This window comes from Molothrus aeneus, chromosome 14 (assembly GCF_037042795.1).
Source record: "Molothrus aeneus isolate 106 chromosome 14, BPBGC_Maene_1.0, whole genome shotgun sequence".
NCBI classification, from domain to species: domain Eukaryota; kingdom Metazoa; phylum Chordata; class Aves; order Passeriformes; family Icteridae; genus Molothrus; species Molothrus aeneus.
In genome coordinates, this window is record NC_089659.1 from 7,684,296 (window position 1) to 7,697,088 (window position 12,793).

General features: G+C 41.8%; 1 protein-coding gene across 1 annotated transcript; it reads left to right on the top strand.

The window, feature by feature from the left end:
• Positions 1–4,473: 4,473 nt before the first annotated feature.
• On the top strand, positions 4,474–9,783 carry VMA21 (vacuolar ATPase assembly factor VMA21). Its single transcript, XM_066559427.1, is given in 4 exon segments — positions 4,474–4,521; positions 4,523–4,584; positions 6,173–6,282; positions 7,734–9,783. Coding segments are annotated over 4 exon segments (363 nt in total). The 3' UTR covers positions 7,877–9,783.
• Positions 9,784–12,793: the final 3,010 nt, after the last annotated feature.

Consider the following 12,793-nt stretch of genomic DNA (forward strand, 5'->3'; position numbering starts at 1 on the left):
TTGATGTTTCTGCGCTTCAGATGGGAACAATCCCTCAGGGAGAGGGTGCAATGAAAACAGCCCATGAACTAGTGGAATGAGGTCATGTCTAGAGAGCTCAAAAACAGAAACTGTGGCCATGCAATGTAAAGAATCCACTAATTGAAGACCCCACTGAAACTCCTGTCATGCCTTACCAATACTAAGATTTCTTCTGTTTCAAGAGCTTTGTTGTGGTCTCCTTTAGGCTGTGAGTTTCCTTTCATGTATTGGATATTCCTGTTAGTCAAAGCTAATTGTCATGACTGTTTTTAAATTGTTTAATGGCCACTGTAATAGAGTTTAAATAATTCTGTACTGTATTGGGTTTTGTGGCAAGGCTTTGGTGGAGGTTGAGAAGACTCCAGAAGCCTCCCCTTGACAAAGTCAATATTACCTGGCAACAAAATGAACCCATCACTGGTTGAGGATGAGGCCATCAGAAACACCATCCCTATAAACACCACCCCCATCCTCACAAAAACTTTCTGCATTTTCTGCAGCTAACTATAGCCCAAATAGCACTGGGAAGGGGATATGTTTTCCATGCATTTGTGCTAACATACACTAGTTTTTGGAAAAGTACTTCTCCAAACCTGCAAAAAAATTTGACCCTACCCACTTTGTAGTCAGCACCATTTGTCTGGGCAGGAGTATAGAATGTCACATACTGGTGAAACTGTATATAACTTGTAAGACTTTGTTTACATTTACCTCTACAGAAAAAGCATCTGTTTCCTTCAGTATCTAGAGTTTCACCTGAGATTGGTAAGTATTGGTTGACTTGTATCAGCTGTGGGAATGAAGCCTTTCCCACTCTGTTTATGAAGGTGCCACAGGTATTACACAATGCATGTGGAAGGCAGCTCTATGTTTTCATTGACAGCAATACTAGAGAGAGGTGAAAATTACATTGTGATACTTCCAAGTTCCATTAGCTAATAGGGGTGTCTGAGCTCTTTGCTCTTATCATAGCCCTGTAATGCCCAGATAAATGTTGTCTTTGCCAACCCAAGCATTAATGTCTCTGTGGTTGTATTCCCACAGAAGATGGGTGGCCAGCTGTGTAACATGCTCTGTGGTTGCTGGGCTTTCAGCCTGGACTATCATGGAGAATTCCAGAGTCAGCCAATCCGTCATCTCATCTTTTTTGCAACATCTTTTCTGGGGTGTAGAGGTTCACAGAACAGATAAATATTTATTTGTATATCATCCTTTTTGATATATTACCATGGAAACAAGTAATGAAAAAAAATACTGTCAAGCAAGTGGTTTTGTTTTCAAATATTATTTCAGCTTTCTCCTTTCCAGCTCTGCTCCTGTTGGGGGATTGGATTCTCTTTCTGCATCTGCCACTAGATGGTATTGCTTTAACAGGCACTTTGCTGCCTCTTCTGCACCCTTGAGACACAGACCCCACAAAAGCAGGGGCTGCCTGTGTTTTTAATATTCTTCAAGCATCTCCTAGCAAATGTTGAGGACACAGAATAGCAGATATTTAGTCCCACAGCTGGCAGCTTCTTGTGCTTGCAGCACATTTTCTGCTTAAGGACAAGTTTTATATTTTCTCCATAATCCAGAAGGTAAGGCAGGTCTTTGTTCATCCTGAAATTTCAGAACACCTGATGTATAAAGTCTGAAGCAAACAGACAAAACTTTGTATCCTCCAAGTCTTTTAGCTAATACAAAAATGCAAATAAAAGGCTTCTTTTTCTTTCACAATTGTAAAATTTTTCCAACAGTTTTGTATTTCCTTTATGTGCTCACAAAAGAAAAGCAGCTAATATGCAGGAAGTCATTCAGCAAAATTGTTATTATTCAAGGAGATAAAAACATCAGTGTGGTGAGATATGAAGTAACTTTATATTAAAAGTTAATGACTTGGACTGTTCAGCCTTAAATTATTTGTTACTTCCTAATCCTTGATATGCATCTTTATGGTAAGTTTATATGATGTGAGACTTATTCCACTTTTATATTTCCTTGTTTTGTTGTTCTGTTATTAAACTTTCTTATGCCATTGCTTTCCCTACTGGGGAAACTATCAAGAAAGTCAAACCAAAAGTGGAAAGAACATCCTCTAGTGATTAGATGTTCTCTGTACCCACATTCATAATTTTTCAGCAATCCAATTTCTATCTTAAATTAACTTTCTGTCTTAAATTAACAACTCTAAATTAACTTCATTGATTTGCTAAAATGATTGGTAATTGCTTTAATTGTTTATAAGTAAACAAAACCTGTTCCCACATTTAGGTTGAATATTGGGATTGGCTAGCTGAGATTTTATTAGGTGTTTTGAAGAACTCTTTTCAAGTTTTAAGCTTGAGTCACACAGCAAACCTTCCTTGCTGTGTAGGGGCTACAAAGATCCTCCCTGGCCCATGCCAGCCCCTGCTGCACCCTCATGCAAGCTGTCACTTTGCTGGCTCAGGTAGCAGTGGATTCAAAGATGAAGAGGGCTCTTCTGTTTTAAAAGAACATAAAATTGATTGGTTTACAGTGAAAGCATGACCCCAAGAGCCAGACCTGACCCCATAAGTGCTGAACAGCTTGAACTGTGCTGCATCTTAACAAACACAAGGGAGCTGCCAGCTGAGCTGTGTTCATTGCTGGGGAAAAAAAAAGTGCTTTTAACAAAATGCAATTTCTTCCTCACGCACGTTGGAGAAAACAAAATAAAATGCCTCAGTATTTGTAATCAGAGTGCAGAAAATCAATGCTGCAGACAGTGCTGCCTCTTGCCTTCCACTACAGCTGCTGGTGCCCATTTAGTGTCCTCCAACCCAGGTGAAGGAAACTCAAACTCTGAGTAAACTCTGAGAGGCAAGATCACAGCAGGAACTACCAAAACCAAAGTGCTTATTTCCCCATCTTGCTGATTGCAAGGAAAGCAACCATCTCATATTTCTTCTCTTCCAGGGTAGCAGGATGCCAAGGTGGCTCAGGAGGGAAAGAAGAGGCCACTGTGCCATGTCATGTGCTGTTTGGCACTGCAGCAAGGAGCAGGGCAGAGCTGCAGGAATGCTGGAAGGCTGCACCCTGCAGGAAAAGATGAGGAAGGAGTCCAGTGGAGTTAGTGACTCACACAGTTACGGTTTGTCGTGGCTGTGGCAAGATAACAACATGATTTTACCATAAAAGGGGCAAATATGTAATTACTGTGGTATATGAGATTCAATTAAATGGCAACATCAATTAAACAGCTTCATGAGCTTTTGTTTGGAAGCTTGCAAGGCTTTATTTCCTGCAAAACTGTTCATTGAGTGTCAACAATTAATTCCCCTGCAAATGAGACTGATTGCACAGCAGAGACTGTAATATTCCAGGCTTCTGTTGGAAAGCTGGGTTCGAGTTCATCCTTTGGTGAGTATTTAAGTGGAGTAGCTTCAGCAGGAATGCGAATGAATAGCTTGAACAGAGTGTAACCTTGGAAATGCTCAGTGCTCATCAGGCTGGAGGAGAGTGAACTCTGCAGGAGTCCTTGGACTCTCATTTGCAGAACCTGTTAGTTATGATGGGGATGGTTTCTTTCAGATTTTGATCAGAATTTTTTTCTTTGGCTGGAGAAGGAATTTCAATTTAGTGGCAGGAGAGCAGAAAACCTTTAAGTGAACAACCCTCCCTCCTAACAGGATGGCATAGAGACAATTTGCAGTCTCCCTTTCAGAGAATGCCTTGGCCTTGTGTTATTTCATTTGAAGTGTTTTGTACTGATGAGTTCATCAAAACATCAATACCATAGGTTTTGTTGGCTCTGAGACCACAATCATTTCCTGGAAAGCCTCAACTTTCACCCAAGACATCTGGCAGCAGTTTTGCCATACACAAACACTCGGTTTCTTTCTCTCAAGGAAAGCACCTGCAAGCAGCAAAGATAGCACCACTGTTCCAAGCTGGCAGTGAGCCTGCTCAGGGAAGTTTTCCCTGTAGAGATGATGATTTTGCTCAAGCCCAGCTGAAGCCACTGCTGTGGTCCAGGTCCCAGGCTGCCTTCCATCCCCACATCCCTCTGGCCCTCCATCACTCCATCCCTCTGTCCCTTCATCCCTCAGTCCCTCCATCTTTCCATCCCTCCATCCTTCTGTCCCTTCATTCCTCATTTCTTCCATCCCTCAGGCTCTCCATCTCTCCCTTCCTCCAACCCTCCATCTTTCTTGTCCATTCTTCCTTCCCTCCATCCCTCAGTCTCTCCATCTCTCCTTCCCTCCATCCACCTTGTCCCTTCTTCCCTCCACCCCTCTGTCCCTCCATCCCTCAGTCTCTCCGTTTCTCTGTCCCTCCATCCCTCAGTCTCTCCGTTTCTCTGTCCCTCCATCCCTCAGTCTCTCCGTTTCTCTGTCCCTCCATCCCTCAGTCTCTCCGTCCCTCTGTCCCGCTGCAGTGCTCCCCGCCCGCCGCTAGGCCGCGCCAGCCCCATGGTTGCTATGGCGACAGCGGCGGCGCTCCGCGCGCATGCGCGCCCATAGCCGCGGTTTCCGGCGGGCCGAGGCGGCGGCAGCGGGCGGCGATGGAGCGGTACGGGCCGGGCCCCGTCAGCGCCGTGCCGGTGGCCGAGTTCAGACCGTGAGTCTCAAGGCGGGCGGGACAAGGGCCCGGGGGCGGGAGGGCGCGGGGAAGGCTGCGCGCCCGGCTCCATCAGCCCGCGCTGGGGCTGCAGCCCCGGGGAGAGGAGCGGGAGGGAGCGGGGCTCGGGCCCGGAGGAGCAGGAGCGGGAGGAGGAGGAGGAGGAAGAAGAAGAGGAAGGCCCCGGTTGGCCTGGGTCACGCTGTGTAACCCCGGGCCACCCCCAATGCCGAGCGTGGAGGCTGCCGGCCGTGGGGAAACGCGCCGAGCTAGGCTGAGCTTATACACGAATGTTTGTTTTTGCTGCGTAGGGAAGCGATGAGAGTATGTCAGTGTAAGAAAAGTATTTGTCAGCAGTGGACAAAGTTTTTAACTTTGGTAATAAGCTGGAGGTCATCTTACTCTTCTGTGGGTAAGTGTTGATAGAATGGTTTCTAATTTCCCCAGGGAGATTTTTGAATGCAGTTTTGTCCTCCACCCTGACAGTCCTTCAGGGAAACGCTGATAAAGGAAAAGAATTCGGATGTTTTTCTTTTTTAAAGCTGCCTAAATGTAAGGCAGTACATGAGCAGCCAGCAGGGCTGTTGGCTGCACTGTAAAAGCTGTGCATGGCTGCACAAAACTGTTAGAGGATGAAACCATTTTTTTCCCCATTTCCACTTTTTTTCCAAAGAAAAACACATATATTTGTGTTTCAACGCCCTAAGGACTCATGTCCTTGAATGAGGCAGTCTTTGAAAGTCAGAAGGGTATTGCTTGGCTTACATGTTTACTTAATTATAAAATAATGCAGTCAGCCAGGCAGAGTGAGTGAGAACTGGTGGAAACACACAGAACCAGGCTGTGTGTGGTGTTTTGTAAACACAACACCTGTTCTAGCAGGTCAAGTTCGAGGAGACTCTACCAAGTACATAAAATTTCTCTTGTCAAAGGTCTTCCAGGTTTAGGTCTGTGAAGGCAAAGTTTTGGTATAGTGGGTTTATGTTGTGACTGTTACTACACTTATTGCAGCTTTCTCAGTTAAAAACTGAGAAATTATTTTTAAATAGAGGAAGAAGACCTAATAAAAAGGAACTTGGAGTAGTAAGCTGTTAAATTCATTCACTGTACTTCCCTTTCTATCCTAGCCTGTAGGATTTGTCATTTTCCTGGACTTGTAGTTACTTAAAAGAAAAAAAAGGAACTTGGCAAGTTTTAATACAGGATACTGTCATATGACATGTGCATGTGTAACTAATATTAGATATTTAATAATTATGCAGTAATGGACTGATAAACATATTAACATAACCCCCCTATGTTATAATGCTTGCAAAGCAGTAACAGGGGAATGTCTAAAGATTTAATTTTTGATTTTGTTTTTAATTTTGTTTGTGAGCTTAGACTGGCAGAATCATTACATTGTTTTGAATACTCTCATTTTTATTGCAGCCAACAAATGCTTACTTCAAGTCTTTATTGCTTCCAAACAATAGACTTACTCAGTTTTTGAAAAGTAATCAGCTTCTGTTTGGAACAAGTTCTTGTCCTGTTTCAGGCATATATATTGTGACTTTCTTTTGTGTGTAACTTCTCTTATTTATTTCAGAAATGAGGGTTCATTAACATCAACTTTAAGAACACTTCTATTCTTCACAGCTCTAATGATTACATTACCTGTTGGGCTATATTTTTCATCAAAGGCTTATGTATTTGAAGGTAATTTTGTTTCTGCCAATTAATATTATTATTACAAAAATAGAGGAGAAGCACAATCCTCTAATGGCATCTTTGTTCTTCCTGTTTTGAATATTTGTTTCCATGTATATACAAAAGGTCCTGTAATGTCTTAATGAGAACAGAAAATTATATGAATGGTCAATGTATCTTTCCCTGCATTGTGGTCTGCAATCCAAAATTTGCTGTTTATTATACAATGATTTATATTGCATAGAGGTGCATTGTTCCCCTTACCTAAAGGGTTTTCAACACTACTGTGCAGAATACTTTTGTCAGAATCATCAGAGTAATGTTTCCTGCAGGTATTGCAAACTAATTATGAGACAGAATAACGTTGTTTCTGAGGTTTATATTTTGCTTTTTGAAGCATGTGCATTGAAACAAGCTATGTGCAATTTCAAATATTGAATGTGGTTGCTTCTGGAGCTTTCTTTCAATTAAAAAAAAAAGGAAGAGAGATTATGGCTGTTTGTTTGAACAAGCAGCCATGTTGTAGTCCTGATTCTGCAAGGCTTTAATACTTACCTCCTGCAGTTCTAGAAAGTTATCTCCTTCAGAGGTGGGGAGGAGAAAGGGAAAAAGCAGCTGCTTTATGAGCAGTTTATGAGTTGTTCTGAGATGATTCTCCTTTGGTGTGTACTGCTGTATGTAGTACATGAAGGCTCAAAGCTCATTAAGTAACTTTCAAGATCATTTTTAGCTTTTTTTTTTAATTTGAGGTGTAGCAAGCTGAGCTTTAACTTCACTGTGTCAGTTAATGACAAGATCTGTTGGCACTGAAAGGATTGTGTTTGCAGGGTGATGGTTTTGGAGTGCTGTAATGTGTAGGTTTTGTTTGCTTTTGGGGAGACTTTGTCGGGTTTTTTAAATTAATTAAGGGAAACAATATTTCAGTGTTTGGATATTTGAAAGCTTATTTCATATGAGATCCTTTCATGTATCTTAACTGGTGGGGCATTATTGTTTTATAGTCTAAATACAAAAGGTAAAAGTCTTCTAAATTTAATTGTTCTTCTACTGTTTTCTCCTGTTTTAGTGGCAAATTATTACAGAATTCTCCTCCTTCTTCCTGCCACCTCCCTCCCCCATTTTACTGCCCCACAAAGAGAGTTAGATTTAGGAAAAAAGTATATTGAAGTCTGTTTGGTGCTGAAAGGTACTATCAGAAAAAGTGAATATTGTAGAACTCTAAGCTGTTGACATCAAATCTAGCTTATTTTATCTTAAATATTGAATACTTGAGTGATGCTTTGCTCCAGAAAGGTTTCAAGGCCTTTAACTGTCCCAGTGAATTGTTTCCTGTGAATCATTTTGAGCTCAGACTTTTGATACAGGAGTAGATGTAACTTTGGTCTTCAGGGAGAATTGTGATTTGCCACGTCAGAGTTCCTAGCTCATAACTAATGTGCTTTCCTTCTTTGTTTTCTCAGGTTCCTTGGGGATGTCTGACAGGGACAGCTATTTCTATGCTGCCATAGTAGCTGTGGTCACTGTCCATGTGGTGCTTGCTCTCTTTGTTTATGTGGCCTGGAACGAGGGCTCGCGGCAGTGGCGCGAGGGCAAACAGGACTGAAGTGAAGATCCCCGGTGTCTGATGTCCACAGACTGTAATTCAGATTTTTTGTGAGCTGAAGGAAAAGCATTCTTCCAAATCTGTAATACACATGCACTAAGAGGAGGCTGGTGCCTCAGTTATGGTTAAAATAAGACTTGTGCTCATCTTGACTGTGTACTGGTGTTTTCTGTAATGGTGATGGAAGTTGTTCTTTAGCCAGCTTCTACTATGTTGAGCAGAGGCGACCTTAACTTGCAATTAAAGTGGAATAATTATATTCTTTTGAAAACTCCTGTAGCTACTTTTGCCATGCCTAGTATTTTTCTGGCTTGCTCTGAAAATAATATTGGCATGAAGCAAGCATTAAATTTTCAAGGAATTAAATTGCTGTTTAAAAAAGCTACATTACTTACTTTGCAGCTACAGTGTAAAAGATGGAATTTCACTTTGCTGTGAATAGTTTCCTGATTTGTATGTGTTGTGGTTTAACTCCAGCCAGCAATTGAGCACCATGCAGCTGCTCACTCACTGTGACCCCTCAGTGGGATGAGTGGGGGAATCAGGAAAGCAAAGTGAGAAAACTCATGGGTCAAGATAAAGATAGTTTAATAAGTAAAACAAAAGCTGCACATGTAAGTGTGCTGGTTTTCAGTATAAATTCAAACCATAGCCCCATAGTAGCTATTATGAAGAAAACTACCTCTATCCCAGCCCAAACCAACACAGTGGGATAGGCATAATTAATCTATTTCTGTGTTTAGAAGTAATTTCAAAACCAGAATTGTTTAGAAACTCAGGTAATGTCTTTCTAATGTGAAGTACAATTTTTTTTCAAATATATTTTTATTGCAGTATAAAATTCAATCTTTAATTTCCTTTTGGGAGGTCTGGTCTTACACATTGCTCATCTTTCTCCTTTTCTACAGTTTATCCTGGTAATGCAAAGGAAAGGGCATAGCATATTTTTTGTATGTATCATATTTTTAGACAGGTATGTATCTCCTTGATATTTGCTGAAGTGTGCACTTGGATTTCCTATGGTAAAGCAGTGTCAGTAGCAGTTATAAGCTGCTGTAATGGCTGGTAGGGGAAGGAGCAAGAGAAAACAAGCTGTAGTTGTCTGCAAATGGTGTTCTTTTTGAAGCAGAGGACACAAAAATGGCTACTTGGAAAATTGACTTCTCTTCATAACTACTTACTTGTACACTGTGAAATGATACAATATGTTGATTGTTTTCTCTTTTCCTTGGTTGTGCGTAGAACTTCTGTAGTCAAACCTTAGTGACATTTTTGTGCTGTAAGATAACATGAATTTCATTCCACTGTTGTGCTGTTGTTAGCAAGCTTTTTAATCTCTGGCTAAAACGTGTTTCCTAAAGTTCCAGCAAAGCAAACTTTCTTAACCCTAATGATGGCTGTTAAGCTGCTGTGCTTGAGGTCATTCTGTTAATTTGAATTTTCCAGTTTATTGTATTAGTTTAGCCTTTCTTAGAAGTTTTTTGCTTAATACGGGGCTTGGCATGGTTTTGGTGCTGCATGTGTCTGTGGTAAAACTTACATATAAATGAGGCAAAAATTGGTTATCTGTGCCCAGTGGCTTAAGAATTATGTTCCCAAGCCTCATTCTTGTCTTGTCCACCCCAGTCCCAGGTGTGCACAAGCATATGCACCATGGCACACTAATGCAAATCAGTTTTTACTCTTTGTTTCTGCCGTGTTGCCTTTTCTCATCCAGACCCCCCTTGTCAGGTTGCTGCTGGCAAACTGCAGAATCTTCTCAGAGTACTTGAAGTGCAGAGTTAGTTTGTACATGGGCAATTGGCTTCCTGTTCTCCAGTGTCTGATGTGTACCTTGTGGAACAAATACTGCCTTTTAATAAAGACCTACCCTGCAATGCAAGATCCAGTAAACAATATGTGGTGAACGCTTTTTGAATAATGTCTTTAATATTCCATGTGTAGAGTACAGCTTAAAGCAAATATATAGCCCTGCTCAATAGCTTAGGTTTTTTGTTTTAAATTTATTCACAGTGGAGGATAAATGAAGAGTTACACTTATGAAATCAAGACATTTATTTGGTACTAGAAAAGTTGCAGAAAAAATGAATGTTACAGGAGTCTAAGGTGTTGACTTAAGGGGAACACACCTGTTATACTCTATTAGCTGGGTCCTGTGCTGTGTCTGTTTTATGTTTCATGTAGCAGAATCCCTAGACACAAAGTGAATTTCCTAGGGATAACAGGAAAATAATTCGTTATAACTGTTGAGTTAAAAAAATCTGACAAGTTTGGCCTCTGCTGTACATGCAGGCACTGTGATATCTCAGCAGTTGGGGGTAATGAGCTGAGCATTAATCCATCCATTGAAGGTCTTTGAAGGTAATGCTTTGATCCACCACAACGTTCCTGGTGAGAAAAGAGGCACTGCCTGAGTCTGCCCAGCCAGAGCCAGGTGCTGCTTTGATGCTGCCTCTGCTTCTGAGTGGGAACAATCCCTCAGGGAGAGGCTGCAGTGAAAACAGCCCATGAAGGGTTGTCCCCGTGGAGCCCAGGGAGGTCCATAGGGAGCAATTCTGTCCCCTCCCTCCTTGCCAGCAGTGGGGAGCCATTCTGGAGCACTCTGCTCCTGAAGGATGCACCCTGGGGAAGGAACCCACACTAGAGCAGTTTGTGAGGGATTTCCTGAGGAGGAAGGAGGGCAGGAACTGTGTGAAGAACTGACCACAACCCCTATTCCCTGTGCCCCGCTGCCACTGTGGGGGAGGTAGGGAACTTGGGAGTAAAGTTGAACCTGGGAAGAAGGAAGTGCTGGGGGGAATGGGTTTTATTTTGCATCACCCTACTCTGATTTGATGGGTAATAAATAATTTCCTCAAACTGGGTCTGTTTTTCCCATGATTGTAATATTAGTAAATTACTTCCCTGTGCTTTTCTCAACCCAGGAGCCTTTGTTACATTTTCTGTCCCCAGCCAGCTAGAAAGGGGAGTGTTAGCAGGATTTTGATGGGTGTTTGGTGCCCAGCCAAGGTCAAGACCACCACACTTAAACTGATAAAAGTTGTGGAGAGATCAGAATTTTTGTTGGTTTGATTTTTTTATTTTCTATAGACTGGTGATATAAACTTGTTAACAGTGTGGTATTCTAAAGTGGTGCTGTAAGCTTGTTAATTTTACTACTAGGAATGGATTTGAGACAACTCTTCAAAAGACAACTGGGAAAACTCTCTGCACAAGTCCTTCACACTTCACAGTTGCCTCTCACTTAATGGTCTATCATCATGTGTTTGCATAGGTTGACAACTAGTTTAGCTAAAGCAAGCAATTGTATCTCACTGTGAGCAAATACCTTGAGACAGATTTTAGCAGAAATTTTCCAGAACATTTTCCAAGAGTGAATAGACAGTGAATTGGGAAGTGGGAAATGAGTGACTTCTCATTAGTTTTTTTCTTCTGTACTTAATATCTCTGTTTTTTCAAATGCCTGCAGGACACTGTGATGGTAGGTACCCAGCCTGTGACTGTGCAGGTGAGTGAGCAGCTTTGATTTGTGCTTAGGGATACCTGACTAAACTCATTGTTAACTGCCAGCACTGAGTAAGAAGTGTCCAGAGCAAATGGTGATGCTGATGATCATGCTGCTAACAGGAATTATTACTGATTAAGGTTTATGAACTTGAAACAGTCTTTATGGTATATTTGAAACAAAATAAAACACTGCCTACCTGTTTCTTGCATTGTAAGAAAGGTCTAGTAATGACACTCAACATTAAAAAAACAAAACAAAACCCCAAGAAAACAGCCAAACACAAAACCAGCCCTGCCCTCCAGAAGGCCCAAGCTCCTGTGCTATTTTCACCCTCAGGCAGAGGGCAGGCTGTGCTGCCTGATCACTCTGATGGGCCAGGGGAAGTTGTGGAGCTCACTGAGAAATTCTATTCTCACCTAGTGCATTGGTGAACAATAAAATGTTTGGTGTTACTGCCAGTTTGGTGGGGTTTAGCCTGCTGTGAGTACTGCAGTTCAACAAAATGTGCTTAGGCTTCTGACAGCCCTTGCAGCTGGACAGGGTGCACTGAGAGCATCAGGCAGGGCTGTGGCTGTACTAGTTCAGGGGAGTAAGAGCCCTTAAATAACCAACTGAGCCATACTTTGTGGTATTCCAAAATACCATATTTTGGGTTTGGCAGATGTAGGGAGGGTGCAGCCCAAAGGAGTGACTTGGGGAGATGGGGTGAGTGCTGGAATGTGCTAGCATGGCTTGATATATGATGGTAGAGGCACCATATGTTTTGTTTGGAAGTGTTCATTCCACTGTTTTTCAAGGGATTGTGCAGAACCATTGGTCTGTAATATTGAATGTAAATAACGCAAAATAGTAAGCTAATTCCATTTTAAATTTCCAGCTAAAGTTGTTCATAGGTTGACAGCTTTGCTGTGTGAGATCTGGGACACATTTATTTACTTTGTCTTGTACAAACCTGCATTGTTACCGGCTCTGAGTCATCTCATAGGGCATGGTCAAGCCCTTGGAGTGTAAATATTTCTTTAAAATACCAAAGAGCAACTGCCACTCTAATGTTTCATTAGCTCCAATCAACTGTCAGTTTAAGTGTAATACAGAAGCTGCTTGTTTGAAGGTGACAGAAAGCAGAGCTTCTTGTGTCCCTGTAAGAGGAGGCCCTCAGGTTCTTGAATGGGTCTTGCAAGAAGAAATTGCTGTGTGATTCAGGGCCCCCACAGTCATTCTCTTATCTGAAGATACACCAGTGTCTGAATTTCTGGGCTGTTGGCATAGAGCTTGATTGTCTTTGTTAGGAGAAACACAGTTTGTGTAACAATGCTGAGCTGTAGTTGTAAAAGAGGAAATGGAGGTAAGCTCGTGGGACTTGAGCTCTGTTTGAACCTAAGGCAGTAAGAAAAGGGATGGAGAAAATG